The sequence below is a fragment of the Oculina patagonica genome, chromosome 11, assembly GCF_052425735.1.
Source record: "Oculina patagonica isolate OP01 chromosome 11, crgOcupat, whole genome shotgun sequence".
NCBI classification, from domain to species: Eukaryota; Metazoa; Cnidaria; class Anthozoa; order Scleractinia; family Oculinidae; genus Oculina; species Oculina patagonica.
Window position 1 is genome coordinate 15454284 of NC_135768.1, and position 16994 is coordinate 15471277.

The 16994-nt window shown below is 40.6% G+C and overlaps 1 protein-coding gene across 1 annotated transcript in view; it reads right to left on the reverse strand.

The window, feature by feature from the left end:
• Positions 1-405: 405 nt before the first annotated feature.
• LOC144630437 (U4/U6.U5 tri-snRNP-associated protein 1-like) overlaps positions 406-16994 on the reverse strand; it is a 37857-nt gene continuing 21268 nt past the window's right edge. Inside the window, exons 18-32 of the mRNA XM_078488808.1 lie at positions 9265-9362; positions 8230-8311; positions 7649-7694; positions 6814-6877; positions 6458-6520; positions 6113-6156; positions 5048-5146; positions 4517-4598; positions 4266-4356; positions 3619-3654; positions 3052-3093; positions 2729-2825; positions 2134-2223; positions 1743-1867; positions 406-793 (exon numbers count right to left, since the gene is read on the reverse strand). Of these exons, the coding sequence (XP_078344934.1) occupies positions 769-793; positions 1743-1867; positions 2134-2223; positions 2729-2825; positions 3052-3093; positions 3619-3654; positions 4266-4356; positions 4517-4598; positions 5048-5146; positions 6113-6156; positions 6458-6520; positions 6814-6877; positions 7649-7694; positions 8230-8311; positions 9265-9362 (1084 nt within the window). The 3' untranslated portion in view covers positions 406-768. The remainder of the gene's footprint in view (positions 794-1742; positions 1868-2133; positions 2224-2728; positions 2826-3051; positions 3094-3618; positions 3655-4265; positions 4357-4516; positions 4599-5047; positions 5147-6112; positions 6157-6457; positions 6521-6813; positions 6878-7648; positions 7695-8229; positions 8312-9264; positions 9363-16994) is intronic.

Sequence of the window (16994 nt, forward strand, 5' to 3'; positions counted from 1 at the left end):
TAAAAATCCTTTACAATTTGAGCGTTTTAGTAAGAAATCAGGGTACCAAAGAGAGGGTGGCCAGGACCCAGTTGTTCAAAAGGTGTGATAACACTATCCACTGGATAAATCACCATGCAGTGTGTTAACAAAACATACCACGCTATCCACCGGATAGTGATTTATCCAGTGGATAGTTATCCATCTTTTGAACAACTGGGGCCAGAGCTCTAAACATTTCACTTCAGAGCCTTGAGCCATCGTTTTACTCTGTGGATCCTTCTGTTATTTGTTTAAAAAGATTGGCAGTCATCTTTTTATTATCCGGTATATTCAATGCATTCTTTTTGTGCGTTACACTTTGAAAGGAGATTACTCCCTGGAAAGCAATCCTTTTAGCTACGGATACAATCTACAACAATGAAATTTAACAAAAAGGTTATTTAATTCCATTGACACTACAACATTTTACATCAATACTGAAAAGATCAGTGTGATCCACAGACCACGACTACGACTGACGAACTACACAGATAAGGCGAGCGAAGAATGAGTTTTCTTTCCTAACCATGTTCCGACAGTGATGGTAGCAGATTAAAGTCATATTAAGCATCAAGCGTTCGAGACACACGCGGAGTTTACACGAGAAGCACTCAGTGAAACACGAAACGCGCGCGTTGCGTGAGTCCTTGATCTTGAGGGCATATCCTGTCTTTAAAATGTCTCTATGGAGGTCACCTGACTTCCGGTATAGTTTCAGTACGCGGAAAAATATTGATGCAGAAATTCTCACTTCCGTTTGGAAATTGTGGTCCTGAAATAAAATGAAGAGGAATTAAATAAGTACATATCCTGTAAACATCCTGGAACTGATCGTGGATACGGTGTATAGGAAACATGTTTTTCAAATTTAAAAAGTGCACGCATTAATTTTTTCTTATTGTTTAATGAAATAAGTTCAGCGATGATTTTACGGGTGTGTACACTGCTTTTTGTTATTGAATTGTATTATGTCATACTACCCCATTGAGTTGAGTTCAAGAGTACAAAAACTCACAACTGCGATCAGGCGTTCTTTTTTTTCGCTGACCCTCCCGCCGCGAGAAAAAGATCGGCTGATCGCAGGTTACAAAAACTCGGCAAACGATTACAAAGTAACCATTTATAGAAGTGTGTATTCCATGAACGCCAGCACGGTTTTGGAAATCTCGGAAAAACGGCCTTCGTTTCAAATGACCAGCGGCTTAAACTCACTTGATTAAGCACGCGCAGCAAAAACGATTAAAAAAAAAATCCCTTATTTAAGATGCAAGCCATGTAGGGCGAGGCAGAAAAACATCAACTGAGAGCATGTTCGTAAACTGTATTCTGAGAGCCTCAAAACGGTCGAAATAGCTATGCACGGCTGCTAGTTGTTCAGGCATTTTTTTTCTGTGTTTAAACCCTTACGCAAAACACCACCAAGGTCCAACGATCGTTTGAGACTGTCAGTACACGTTTCACTGCACATACACTATTCTTATTTAAAACGGTTTAGCATACAGTGTTACTAATCGTTTTAACTAATGCTTTTTTGCATAGATTTGCCAGCGTCTCGTAAAACTATACAACAATACCGCACAGTGAACTGTTTTGAACTGGTTCAGAAAACAACAGGCCAACGAGATCGATTCGCGAATAAAACCGACATATAAACAAAACTGGACGAACAAGAGAGAAAGAAGATCTGATTGTATGAGCAGAACAAAACAACTGTTACCCACCCTGTGGAGAAAGTTTGTCCTCCTCCGCTTAGAATAACAAACGGTGACTGAGCAGTTTTCTGTTTTTCTATGAGAAGTGCGGCGGTGTTAAGTGGTGTGTCTCCAGAGTTCATCTTTTGAAGCGCCTGTAGAGAAAATAACCATAAAAAAGAGTTAGTTACTCTCCGAAAGTGTGTGCATCTCCTTGTTACGTCTTTTATATGGGGGAAACAAGCATCGTCTTCAGCAAGTCTTCGCTACACTCGGAGAGTTTACGAGTCGTATTATCCAATCAAAACTTAGCTCGAGCGCTCACGAGTTCTCCGAATCGGAAAACATTCACGTCAACATGACGCAAAAAAACCGTCACGTTTCTTAGCAACGTCGGGGACGAGATACTCCTTCATCTTACCATTTCTTCCTGGTGTTTCTTGTTTCTCTTCTCTGACTTCATTTTGCCTGACGCTTTCCCGTGAAACTTGTGCGACATGAAACGGAAAGCCTGTAAGAGTAAAGGAAATACCGCTCTTAGTCTAGAAACAAGTCCCAATGGTTCCTCTGTCCAGAATTGTATTGTGCATCAAATGGTCTGGAGCTTTGGGATTCAAGAAACTGGAAGAACGTCATTACAGCAACAATGCCAACTACGAGGCCAAAATCATCGTAAGCAGTAACTGGCGCCAAACGCGGGAAAAATGTAACTGGCGGCAAGAGCGGGAAAACCGGTGGCCAGCGCGGGAAAACAGGTAACCGGCGCCAGACGCGAGAACTTTAGGTTGGAAGCGCGGGAAAAAATGTATCAGGCGGCAAGCGCGGGAAAAGTTTTTTAGGCTTAACACCGGATTGGTTTAAAAGTCAAAATCATCGTTCTGATTGGTCAAATATTCTACACGAGTTTAAACCATCACTAAGTTGGGCAAACGCTCGAAAAGAAAATTAAACGTCCTTTTCGGAAGCCATCGTAAAAAAAGCGGCACTAAAGAATAAAACTCGGCTGCTGATCTCACCTCTTTCGGTGTGAGAGCACGGCCATTATCATCAAAATACTCCAGCTTGATGTCCGGTTTGTACTCTTGCTTGTTCTTTGAAGACCCGCTGCCGTATCTAACAAAAAGACATGGAAACGTTATTAACCCTTTAACTCTTAACCAATATGTAACTTCTCCCTACAATACCAATACATTGTCAAGCAGAGAGGTAATGAGAATCAAGACAATCATCAACCAGGAGATATTGTCTTGATGGACCACAAAATTCACACAACTAATATTGAAAGAAATGTAAGCATGCAGTGAGGAGAATTGAACGGTATGGGCCGGGGTTAATTTACCTGTCTCTATCACGGTCTCTGTCACGGTCCCTGTCAATATCCCTAAAACAGAAAAAAGTACTTTCTGTTAGCCTTTATTCGAAGAAGGATTTTCATATAAATTAAACTACATGTCCAGAAGCCGCACACGAGTAACTTCCTTTTATTCAGAAAAAGTAAGCGGTAAATTCTGTTTCTAGCCTGAAAGACTAGGAGTACTGTTAGACACCTGGGCGCGGTTGTTCAAAGGGTGGATAACGCTATCTACCGGATAAATCAATACCTTGCGGATAACGCAGTATGTCAGTCTTGTCGACATACATATTTATCCGGTGGAACCTGAATTGTACGATAGTCTATTGCAGGCAGTCCTCGATAAACCCTCCCTCCCTCGACCACACTTTGCCAGGTTTCCCCAACAAACAAAGGGGCAAAATGGAGGTCTCCGTATAGAGGTAAATCTGGTTTCTTTTGGACCAGGTGATCTTTATTTTTGCCTATATTGCTCGAATGTTGGGCGGAAACCATCTTAAAAGTCATTTTAACAGATATTTTTATTTTATTTTACCAAAGTGGCAAAATCTTTACCTTGATGGTCGACCACCTCGTTCTCTCTCTTCCTCACTTTAATAAAGAAATGAAAGATAATCATCAGAGTTCAATTAAAAAAAAGTTTTAATATCACGATAGACAAGAGGTTTCTGCACGCTAAAGTTGTTGATTAATTCTTGACATCCTTTAATTGGTTTTCTAAACTTATTAGTCAATCAAAGAGCCACAAACCGCACGTGCAAGTTATTTGCACGTGCCTACTTTGAAGGGAAACCCATAAAAAAGATGGCAACTGAAAATTAATCACCGTGAGCAAACAACGACTAGTTTCACGGAGAACTAAAAATCAAGTTGAAATTTAAACCGATAACAAGTCAGAATCAGCAGACTTAAATGAAGCACATGCAAGAACGCATGGAAAAATGTCTATAGCTAAAGCTTAACAATGCATTTTTATTGACTATAAGCATTTTTTCAGTCGGAATTCTCACTATGAAACTGTTTGGTTTGTGGTGTGTGTTTTCGAAGTGTTTGTGCTGTTTTCTCATTGGTCAACAAAACTCAGAAACTGTTCGGGTGCTAAACGAAGATTTACTTAAAAGACGGAAAATGTTCGCCAAAACTGTACTGCTACTTTTACTGCCAATCTCTATTTGAGCATAGGTTAAAAAGGCCTGTCTCACCGCATCTTTTCCTCGTCTACAACGCCAACGGACGGGAGAAACGGCAGTGCTTTTCCTTCAATCTTTGCTTTAGAACTTTGCTCAAGTAGACCTAAAAAAGAAAATGAATGATTACTTGGTTACACTAGAAGTTGTTTTTTTTTTTTTTTTTTTTTTTTTTTTTTTTTTTTTGTCTCATGTGCCACCAAAATTTCTAGAACTAACGTTAGAGGAAATGTACTGAAATCAGAAAAGATAATTTTGTTCATTACCTTTCTTTGACGCAAGAAACAAAGCGGCGCCCACTCCTTTTCCTACCAACGGTTCAGCATCGAGAATATTACTGTCCGTCTCCTGGCAATATTGAGACACAAAAAGACAGATTTAATGAATAAAAGGAAAAATACTAATTCGTCAGGTTTCCGTAGTTTGCCTTTGTGCATTGGTAATCGCTCTGGATGGGTGCTATTTCACCGAAGGTACCACCCCCCCCCCCTCACAAAAACGGAAAAGAGCGGGAAAACCGGGCAAAAGGTGAAAACCCCATAAAAACATGCAACCGGTGAAAAGCGCGGAGAAAAAAAAGGAAACAAAAAAAACACAACAACAAATTGCAGTACGAGTACGAGTAGGGGTACAACTTTTTAAACCTAGTAATTATGCTTTCGATTGTCACTTTTCACCCCATTTCGTTCCAATGGTCTCCTGAGTCTGGGCTTTGGAAGCGAAACTGCATTGAAATTCGAAAGTCGTCCTCGAAGTCAATCTCGTACTCATACTGCTATCTAAAGCTAACTACAAACCTCTTCTTTTTCTTTTTTCAACTTTTCTTCTTGTGTTTTGACCCATTCCCATCCTCCCTGTGGTTCGGGTTCTTCCTCTCTCTCTACATCCATACGCCACTGCAAAATAAATGACAATAAACAAAAACGAACAAGTACAGAAGAGATTCCATTTACTTCACACCTTAGTTAAATCGGTTGTTTTGATTGGAGGAAAACGCATCACGTGTTATTCCTCACACGCAAGCTTGTCCCACTGTACTGTAAGTGATCAACTCGTGTAATAAAAGCGCGCGAAACATGGCGCATCTGATGTCAAACGTAAAAATGCGTTCACACTTTGCACTAGCAAAACGAAAAGAGGCCGTTCAAACAAACAAACACACTAAATCATATTTAAACCTCAAATCAAAGCGAAAGAATAGGAAACGCTCAATACGAGAACAAAAATTATCGCAACCCGCAGTTTGGCAATTCCACATTATTGTTTTGAAGAGGAAGGCTAAAAAATGTACCAAGACAGATTTTGTCATTGTCATTTTGTCTGCTGACGTTCTCGTTGCCGCTGTAAAAGGTAAGGTAAAGTCTGCATTCGAGCCTAGTAGCCCATACAGGGCGGAGCTTATCCCGGTTTCTGTAGCATGAAGCGACTAGGAATACTTCTATTCCCCCCCCCCCCCTAAATGGGATGCTGGTCCATCGCTGGGTTACACTCCCCCCCCCCCCCCAGCATTTGTTCGTCAGTACCTATTTATACACCTGGATGGAGAGAGGCACTATGAGAGTAAAGTGTCTTGCCCAAGAACACAACACAGTGACACCGGCCAGAGCTCGAGTTCAAGGACCGCTCGATCCGGAGTCCGGCGCGAAATTCAATTTTTTAACATTTTTTTTAGGTTTTTTTTTTTTTTTTTTTTTCCCCTTTTTTTTACGTGGCCAATCTCAAACTCAACAAAACATTATTCTAACCATCAGGTCACTGCGCCTCCCATCGTTGCCGTTGTGGTTTGTGTAAACTCACTATTGCCAAGCGAGGAAGTTCAGACCGTTTTATTAAAATTTACAAAAGGACGACATTTGTTATACCTCGTTATCATCTTCTTCTTCCTCTACTTGCTCACCAGGTAAATCTGCAGGAGAAAAATGTAAAAAATTATATCGTTTGTAATCCATGTCAATCTTCGCCAATCTTAACCATCCTTGTTCTTTTTTGGTTTCTTACAACTTCTTTGGTGTTTTTCTACATCAGTTAAGTATTATTTTAAGGATTTCCTTCAATTTAAATGCAATTTTGTACCCCGCTTACTTAATATCGCGACACAACGATAACTCCTTTAAACAAAGATGCACATCATGCATTGCGCAAACTTATAAACTTATAAACCGCACCAAAGAAAATGCAAGAAAAAAAAAACACAAAACTATACTCACTTAAAGTTGGTAGCTCTCCAAGTGTGCGACAAAACTCAGATGTCGAGTTTAAGATGATAGAATCTGAAATTGAGAAGAAAAATCATCAAAACGGTCATTAGACACTTAAATACAGTCAAGAGTTTATCACAAAGCGCTTTTATGGCTTAAAACATACTTCAATGCGGGCAATCGTGATCAATCTTTACTTCTCATTAATTATCTTCACTTTAATACTCAGAATATTACTACGGTCATGATACCTTGACTCTCGCTACTAGCTAAGGTGGTCATCTCTACAAGGCGGACAGTTGGTACTGCTGTGACAGTGGGTCATAGTGTCTGTCTTGGACAGAACTGGTTCAGTGTAAACTCACCTTTATTTTCATTGTCATCATCCTTCTCCTTCTTTATCGCTGTGGCGGCTAGAACCTCTGCAACCTAAAAATAACACCACATTAGGCTTAAATTTGTGAATTTAATCTCATTCAATAGACATATCACAAAAAAGGATCACGGATAGCGCAACTTGGAAAATTTGGGTTAAGCTTTTCAAGTTCGTTCTTTGTAATCCATCACTGGCCTCGTCCACACTAATTCATTTTCTGTAATGCGTTGTTGTCGCTGCGTTTTCGCCTATCGTCCACACTGATAAGATTAGCTTGTTGGCCGGGTTGGGTGGGGGGTAGGGGTTGAGGGAGCGGTTTTGGTATAGGAGAACCCCCCCCCCCCCCCCCCCCCCCCCCCCCCCCCCCCCCCGCCCCAACTATCGGAAACAAAGCGTTTACAAAAGTCTCCAATTTTACCGTCCACAGTGACGCGAAAGGACTCCGTTTCAAATGTCTGAACTATGAACAGCGTTTTCCAAAGTATGCCTTCTCGATCTTATCATAGTGGACGATAGGCAAAATCGCATCGACGAGAAAGATATCATTGATGACGTAGGCGAAACGCCAACGAAAACGCATTAGTTTGGAAGGGGCCTCAACCTTCGCCAATTTGACAAATCCTTGTTTCCTTTTACTTTTTAGTTTATCATTACTCCTTTGGTTTTTTTTCTATCTAAGTAAACAATAATTTTGGGTTTTCTTCGATTTCGAGGTGAACTTGTACACCGCCAAAAAACAAAAAAAAAAAAAAACTTCTATATCCGGCCAGAGATCCTCTGTAGTATATTTTACAGTTAGCACCAGCTGTTTGTGTGATACATGCCTTTTCTGCGCCAGTTGTTGATTTCTTCTGCTTTAGTCGACGAGACCTGAGTAAGGTAAAATGAAGAAAATGTTACTGAATAAAGAGGCTACAGAGGCCACGAGGTTATAAGGTCAATTGTTAGGAAAATGTACGTACTCTGTAAGGTTTGGAAAATCTCCTTGTGTTATGAGCCCCCTTCCCAGACCCTCCTGATTAAGCTCCAACCGCCACCCCTTTTGAATAAGTGTCTCTTTAGAATTAAAGCTTGCAAGAAAAGCAGATCAGCAAGAATTGCAAAAATCGCCAAACCTAGCCCCTTCAATACAACACTATAAAAGCTTGTTTTAGCTTTTTGCTCCAGTAGAGGGGGGAAGGGGGGGGGGGGGTGATAAAAGCTTGTCTTGTTTTAACACTGCAAGATTCTACAAGATTGAAAGATGCATTCTCCTCATAGACTGTCATATATTTCTTTTAATGTTAGTTCTGAGAATTTAGTAGTAGATCAATATCTCCCAGTTGAATTTTCTTATTTTCACCTGTATGCTTCACAATGTATTGTTATTGTAAGGAGAAAGTAGACATTGATAAATTAAGAGGACCTCTCTAACGCCAGTTGTAGCTCTAGTTGTGCCTCGTCTTCTTCAACTATCGCACTGTTATCTGTATCAGTGACAAGAATTTCTGAAACGGGAAGGAAGGAGTGTTAGCATATCGACTTAGGTCCCGTCCACACTAATCCAGATAAATTTGAAAACGCATGTTTTTTCTCCAGTTTTGCCAACCGTCCACACTAATCCGGATAAATTGTCCACCGAAAACAGAACTTTTCGAAAACGCTCTTCAAAGTGGAATAATTTGAAAACGCCGGCTTTGCGTTTTAGTGTCGATGGAAAACATATTTAAAACGAATTTTTTGGAAAACGTTCTTCAAAATGGGTATTTCAAAACACATTCAACCCGTTTTTGACCAAAAAAGATGCGTTTTAAAAATTTAGCCGGACTAGTGTGGACGGAAAAGATTTTTTACGGCGTTTTCAAATTTCTCCGTTTTCCAGTTTATCCGGATTAACGTGGACGGGGCCTTATGGTCGCACCGGACCCTTTTTCACTCATAAATTCGTAAGCAAAACGTCTTCAGTAGGTGCTATCTTCTAAAGCTTAAGATGTCTTAGTTTTGAGCATCGATTGCGAAAAAACTTCTCAGAGTTATAAGGGATGACGGATTTACATCATGATTGCCGTATTACTGGCAAATTACCATTTACGATGACATTACAAGCTAACAAAATTGAAACTGCGACAATGCAATTTTGTATCCAAGCTTTTAGCCTTGAAACGTATTACTTTCAAATCATCCAGCAAATTGAATTTGCCGTAAACAACTAAGTGCAGCAGAAATGACGATTTTATTATTTTTTATTATTATTTTGCAAAATTCTAACAAAAATTTCCGGAGATTACACCAAAGTCAATTTAAAGTTTCTAGATTTCGAAAATTGCCGAAGGGCTCCGACTGTTTCCGAATGTCAACGGACATTTCCGAACATTTTTTGAAGTCACTGTCGAAGTCTTACAATGAATACCAAGATACTATGAAATACCGCTCTGTAGATGTGATTGAATTTATTACAAACCTTCATCTTCAGGTTCCAGAGGATCAAGCTCCATCATGTCATCTGCTTCTTCTCTTTCCTGTCTCTTTGGAGCATTTTTCAGAATTGACTTGACACTTCTGTTAATAGAAAACGAATTGAGGAACTAAGTGGTTTTCTAAGTTAGTCACAGCCATTTGTTCATAGGCGACAAAGAATACAGTGAGCTAATCAGAGGCCAAACTAAAATAATCTACCTTAAGGTTACTATTGTTAGCGGCTACTAATTTAAGCGATTTTAGCTAGTTGGGCAAAAATCGTCAAATTAAATTTAGTGCTCGCTAAAATTTGCCTCGGTCAATGTTATACTCGTTATTCTTAAGTACCCCCCCTCCCACCCCAAAGGGAAACAAAATGAAGGATAGTCGATCTGAAAAATTCTTTAAAAATAGATGCCGGTAACTTTGGCAATGCGAATGTTCGAATGTTCGTTCAATTTCAAGTGATTTTTTTTTTTTACTGAACATCTATTTCCATCCTAGCTATATGTTCATTAAAAACTGGTTTACACAAAATCACTTACTATTTAAATTTTTCGGAAAATCGCTAAATTAAATAGTCTCTACATCTTGCTTCGAAAAAATCGCTAAAATTAGTAGCCGCTAAAAATGGTAACCGGTAACAGGCAGAAAGCGCGGGAAAACACATGTTACTTGTGGCAAGCGCGGAGATGGTCGAGAAACACGAACCAGTGGAAAGCGCGGGAAAACATGCCGCCGTGGAACTGCCGTGGACCAATCAGAACTCAAAACCATTCAACTGTTCGCGCCGTTTTCTTGCTGGCTGGCAGCACTTTATAAAACTCTGTTTGAATCGAGGCGCTTTCATCTGCAACTACAAACTGTTTTTTGAGCTTTATTGTGGCTGAAAAACCTAACTAGGAAGCAAATTTTCAGTCTCCTCAGCAAGATAAAGAGAAATTACAGAAACAAGAAGAAGAATCCAGGCGGCAAAGTGAATGTAAGTTTGTATTCGTCGAGCGCAACTTGCTCCGTTGGAAATTTAATATGCCATAATAACTTGCCAAACAACCAGTTTATGCAGTTCTAAATTCAATATTTCTTTGCTGTCTATAGAATTCTGTAGTTTCCTTTTCAAGAGGGCTTTCAAGCAAAGATTACTTTGAGTGATTTTTTCGCCAAGTTCTTATAAACATAATTTTAATTAAACCTGAATTTTAAGCCACCTCTACGCCGGCAGTGTTTAGGATATCGCTTACTGTCTATACAGCGACAGTAAGCGCCCCCTGAAATTGTCATAAGCTTATTAAAATGGTGATAGAGTTTAATAATGTTCTTAATTGGGTGTAAATTTGTGTTTGGTCCTTCTCGCCTGCCTCGAAGAAGGCTAACCCTTTGCAGTTCGGGCTATAAAAATGAGCCTGAGCCGAGCCAACAACACATTTCAACTTGGTGTTAAATTGATACACTTGATTTTTAATAACCAGTAAGCGACTAGATAGGACATTGCCTTAACAGTTTTCTGGTTCTCATTTCTACTCCTGGTTGAAGAGAGGCACTTGGACAGTTTAGTGTCTTGCCCAAGAAGAAAATGTCATGAAGACAAACGACACAGACTTAAATTAAGCTTTAAGGCCAAACATTAAAGCGCAGTTAATGGAGCGAGACGCTCGTGGCCCCCGCGGGGTCGTTAATGTTCAATTGGATTGTGCAATGTAACGCAATGAAACTGTACGCTTTTCTTGTCTCGAAAGGACAATGATTACAATGGCCGTTTAGATATAAATGTTGCAACACTGTCTAGCACAATTATATATCATGCATTTTGTATGGCTAGTCTTTTAAATACTTCTATTGATGTCTCATTTAAGCCTGCATGAGTTCCTTACTTTCTATGGTACACTATTTGCCATTGGCCTAAATCCAGACAACCGTCTGGCTATAAAAGTTTACAGAATGAACTTTAGCATCATTCGCTAGTTGTATCGCTTGTGTTAACCTAGTTCGAAATTTGTAACTAGCCCGCAGCGGATGTCTATTCTTCTTAAGTCATCCAAGACCGACAATTTTCGAGAAGGTCACCGGCTTTTACTTGCATGCTCACCATCACCGGTGTGCGCGGTGTCCGCTATGCGTTCTTATTTTCTATCTGCGCGCCCTCAGGGTCCACTATTTACTTTTCAGTCAGGTCGCTACCTTACTAGGTCAGCGGTCGTTAACCTTCTTCGGGGGTAGGTACGTAGTGTAGTCATCATATAGTGGTTTGACTAAATTCTATATAGGGATATTAATAGTGGGGATACATAGCCCTACATAGCTATACACGGCAATTAATAGCTATACACGGCTATACATAGCCCTACATAGCCGTACATTGCCCTACATAGCCCTACGTAGCTATACATAGCCCTACATAGATATACATAGCCCTACATAGCCCTACATAGCCCTATATAGCCCTACATAGCCGTACATAGCCCTACATAGCTATACATAGCCCTACACGGCTATACATAGCCCTACATAGCCCTACATAGCTGTACATAGCCCTACATAGCCGTACATAGCCCTACATAGCCGTACATAGCCCTACATAGCTATACATAGCCCTACACGGCTATACATAGCCCTACATAGTCCTACATAGCCGTACATAGCCGTACATAGCCCTACATAGCCGTACATAGCCCTTCATAGCCCTACATAGCCCTACATAGCCGTACATAGCCCTGCATAGCCCTACATAGCTCTACATAGCCGTACATAGCCGTACATAGCCGTACATAGTCCTACATAGCCCTACATAGCCCTACATAGCCCTACATAGCCCTACATAGCTCTACATAGCCCTACATAGCCCTACATAGCCCTACATAGCTCTACATAGCCGTACATAGCCGTACATAGCCGTACATAGTCCTACATAGCCCTACATAGCCGTACATAGCCCTACATAGCCCTACATAGCCCTACATAGCCCTACATAGCTCTACATAGGCCTACATACCCCTACATAGCCCTACATAGTCCTACATAGCCGTACATAGCCGTACATAGCCCTACATAGTCCTACATAGCTCTACATAGCCCTACATAGCCCTACATAGCCCTACATAGCCGTACATAGCCCTACATAGCCCTACATAGCCGTACATAGCTCTACATAGCCCTACATAGCCCTACATAGCCGTACATAGCTATACATAGCCGTACATAGCCCTACATAGCCCTACATAGCTCTACATAGCCCTACATAGCCCTACATAGCCCTACATAGCTCTACATAGCCGTACATAGCCCTACATAGCCGTACATAGTCCTACATAGCCGTACATAGCCGTACATAGCCGTACATAGCCCTACATAGCCCTACATAGCTCTACATAGCCGTACATACCCCTACATACCCGTACATAGTCCTACATAGCCGTACATAGCCGTACATAGCCGTACATAGCCGTACATAGTCCTACATAGCTCTACATAGCCCTACATAGCCCTACATAGCCCTACATAGCTCTACATAGCCCTACATAGCCCTACATAGCCCTACATAGCCCTACATAGTCCTACATAGCCCTACATAGCTATACATAGCCGTACATAGCTATACATAGCCCTACATAGCCCTTCATAGCTATACATAGCCGTACATAGCCCTACATAGCCCTACATAGCCGTACATAGCCGTACATAGCCCTACATAGTCCTACATAGCTATACATAGCCCTACATAGCCCTACATAGCCCTACATAGCCGTACATAGCCCTACACAGCCCTACATAGTCCTACATAGCCCTACGTAGCCGTACATAGCCCTACATAGCCCTTCATAGCCCTACATAGCCGTACATAGCCGTACATAGCCCTACATAGCCGTACATAGTCCTACATAGCCGTACATAGCCGTACATAGCCGTACATAGCCCTACATAGTCCTACATAGCTCTACAAAGCCCTACATAGCCCTACATAGCCGTACATAGCCCTACATAGGCCTACATAGCCCTACATAGCCGTACATAGCCCTACATAGCCGTACATAGTCCTACATAGCCCTACATAGCTATACATAGCCGTACATAGCTATACATAGCCCTACATAGCCCTTCATAGCTATACATAGCCGTACATAGCCCTACATAGCTATTCATAGCCCTACATAGCCGTACATAGCCCTACATATGTATACATAGCCGTACATAGCCCTACATAGCTATACACGGCTATACATAGCCCTACATAGCCTTAAATAGCTATACATAGCCCTACATAGCTGTACATAGCCCTACATAGCCCTACATAGCTATACATAGCCCTACATGGCCCTACCTAACCCTACATAGCCCTACATAGCCCTACATAGCCCTACATAGCCCTACATAGCCCTACATAGCCTTACATAGCCTTACATAGTCCTACATAGCCCTACATAGCCCTACATAGCCCTACATAGCCCTACATAGCCCTACATAGTCCTACATAGCTATACATAGCTATACATAGCCCTACATAGCCCTACATAGCCCTACATAGCCCTACATAGCCCTACATAGTCCTACATAGCTATATATAGCTATACATAGCCCTACATAGCCGTACATAGCCCTACATAGCCGTACATAGCCCTACATAGCCGTACATAGCCCTACATAGCCGTATATAGCCCTACATAGCCCTACATAGCCCTACTTAGCCGTACATAGCCCTACATAGCCGTACATAGCCCTACATAGCCCTACATAGCCGTATATAGCCCTACATAGCCCTACATAGCCCTACATAGCCGTATATAGTCCTACATAGCCCTACATAGCCCTACATAGCCGTACATAGCCCTACATAGCCCTACATAGCCGTACATAGTCCTACATAGCTATACACAGCTATACATAGCCCTACATAGCTATACATAGCCCTACACAGCTATACATAGCCCTACACAGTTATGCATAGCCCTACACAGCTATACATAGCCCTACACAGCTATACATAGCTATACATAGCCCTACACAGCTATACATAGCTATGCATAGCCCTACATAGCCCTATATAGCCCTACATAGCTATACATAGCCCTACACAGCTATACATAGCTATACATAGCCCTACACAGCTATACATGGCTACACGTACATAGCCTTACGCAGCTATACATAGCCCTACACAGCTATACATAGCTATGCATAGCTATACATAGCCCTACATAGCTTATTACTGGGTGGTGCATGTAACAGTCTCTCACTTGATCTCACGGAGTATCTTAGAGTGATTTTATTTAACCCGTGAAACAACATCTAACAATTAGTGCTAAATAGTGAAAACTAAACAAAAGAAATGGAATAAGTGTCTAATAGTATCTATTTGAGTAGTAACTATTTCACGGTTGAAGTAAAATAACTCTAATTGGCTTCTTGCTGTAATCAGTTTTATTAGATAATCTGGGTCTTGACCATCTAAGCACTTAAAAGTCAACAATAAAATCTGATAGGGAGCCAATGAAGTTGATAGCCCGGACAAGGGTGTGACGTGGCAGAATCTTGGAAAACCCATTACCAGTCTAGCTGCGGCATTCTGTTTTCGCTGGAGTTTCATATGCGAGTTTGGAAGACATAGCTTTAGGCTAAGCAGAGTATATATTGTAAACAAATTAGTCAATAACAGTCCCATGTAACTTTCAGCCAAAAGAGCTCACGTTGTTTTTTAGAAAAGCAAAATAAAGGAAGTAAGCCAGTTTGAAGTATTGCTGTTGACAGCCCGTTCCTCTGTAAAGACTGTGTAGTTGTACAGTGAGCAGAAAGATGTGTTGTACAATGGGAGGCTCTACATAGATTGATAACTTTATTTTACATGGATAGAAGCTATACACAGCTACACAGCTACACATAGCCGTAACGATAGCCGCACTCAGCTGTACATCATGATACATGGCCATAGCGGCGAGCGAAAGATAAAGGAAAGGAACCCCTAGTCATTTTTTTTCCTCTCGCCGTTCTTTGCGTTGATTCACAACAGGCTACGCAATGTACGGCTATGTGTAGCTATGTGTAGTTGTGTATAAACATAGCCGTATTTATACACAACTACACATAGCTACACATATTGCGTAGCCTGTTAGATGCCAAGTTTTTTGGCTGGTATGAAGTGAGAAATTGAATTGCCCCGAAGGAGCATTAGTGAGACCCAGAGGGGTAACTTCTAGAGGTGTCTGGGGGTATATTCCCCCCCCCCCAAAAAAAAAAATATATTAAAAATGTAAGTTGCAGAGAAGCAATTTCCTTCATTATGGGCAAGCGTTTGTTGTTTTCTGCAACTCTTCCCTACTCGAATAGCGTTCATCTCTACCAAAGTACAGCTGAAAGAATATAACTTTATTTAAATTAATAAGACTTTTTCCTCAAGTTGTAATATTTAAAAAAGCGTGATTTTTTGTCTGAATGGCGTGGTTGCGTGCGATTTGGTCAAAAAGAGTGAGTCTCACGCCAACAGCGTTAGACTTGGCATCTACCTACTAATTTTAGCGATTTTTTATGGGGACCAGAACTACTGTGATATGAAACACACTTCGATAAAAGCACAATTGAACAAGTCCACATTAATTTATTTTATTTATTCCCAGCAAAATACTGACTTTAAGGCCCTCACTAAATGCGACCACCCATCACCTATTGCTGACCACATAAAAACAACAGGCCATAACATCAAATGGGATCATTTTGAAATCCTTGCGTCAGGCAAAACTGACCTCCACTGCAAAATTAAGGAGACCTTATACATTCAAGAACTACAACCTTCTTTTAATGCCAATGTCGGCAGTGAAAGGTTGTTACTTTATTAACTGAAATGTAAATATTAAGTTACTGCTGAAGATCAATTGTCTCAGTCTAGGTTCCAGAACCCTTTCATAACAATATATAAATAGTTGCCAAAATTTTAACGGTCATACTTTTGAAAATGTATGTAGCTTAGCATACGAAACGTCAAGTTTAGTAATATGTGATTTTTCATAATGTTTATCACCGCTGTTTGTGTTATATTTTTAATCAAGTTACGATGGCCTAAAACCAAGAGTCTATATGATACATGTTCATGATGTTCTGCTAGTTATTATCATTTGTCTTGTAGAGAAGAAAATAATAGAAATTTTTTGTAGCTTTAACTAAAGCTATCAAGTATTAATCCCATACCTACCACTACCCTGACTGACAACAACTTGCTGTCACTTCTTTTAAATATTCCATTTTTGCCGATCCTCAGTCATAGCTGTTCTGCTGAGTAACTTAATCAATTACAAGAAAATTGATCGAGACTTGATGGACACTCGTGCGGTGCGGTCGTTTTGTTTCAGAGTTTTCAGCGTTTTAACTATTCAGTGCCGGACTTTAAGAACATAACATGATAGAGCGCAAAATATGCTGGTTTAGTCATGTACTGACACGCTTCCCATTCCCATTTTTTGTCCAGTGAAAATAAAGGCAAATGCCAGTCAAAATAGGCAAATCCCAGTTCCTATTTTAACCTTCGGGACCCTCATATAACTATATGCCGAACGATGGAGCATTTGGATTTCTACAAGGCAAATTCATTTCATTCAATTTTCAGTTTCCTGGCCTCACTTATTAATCTTCTGGGGTTGCGTCTATTCTATCTAGCTTTTTGATAAAGGACCCATAAAGCTAAATTAAATATTTCTTTCTGCGTTAGTTTTCTTCTTATCAAAAGGAATTGCAAATATCCGAATCTGTATTTTG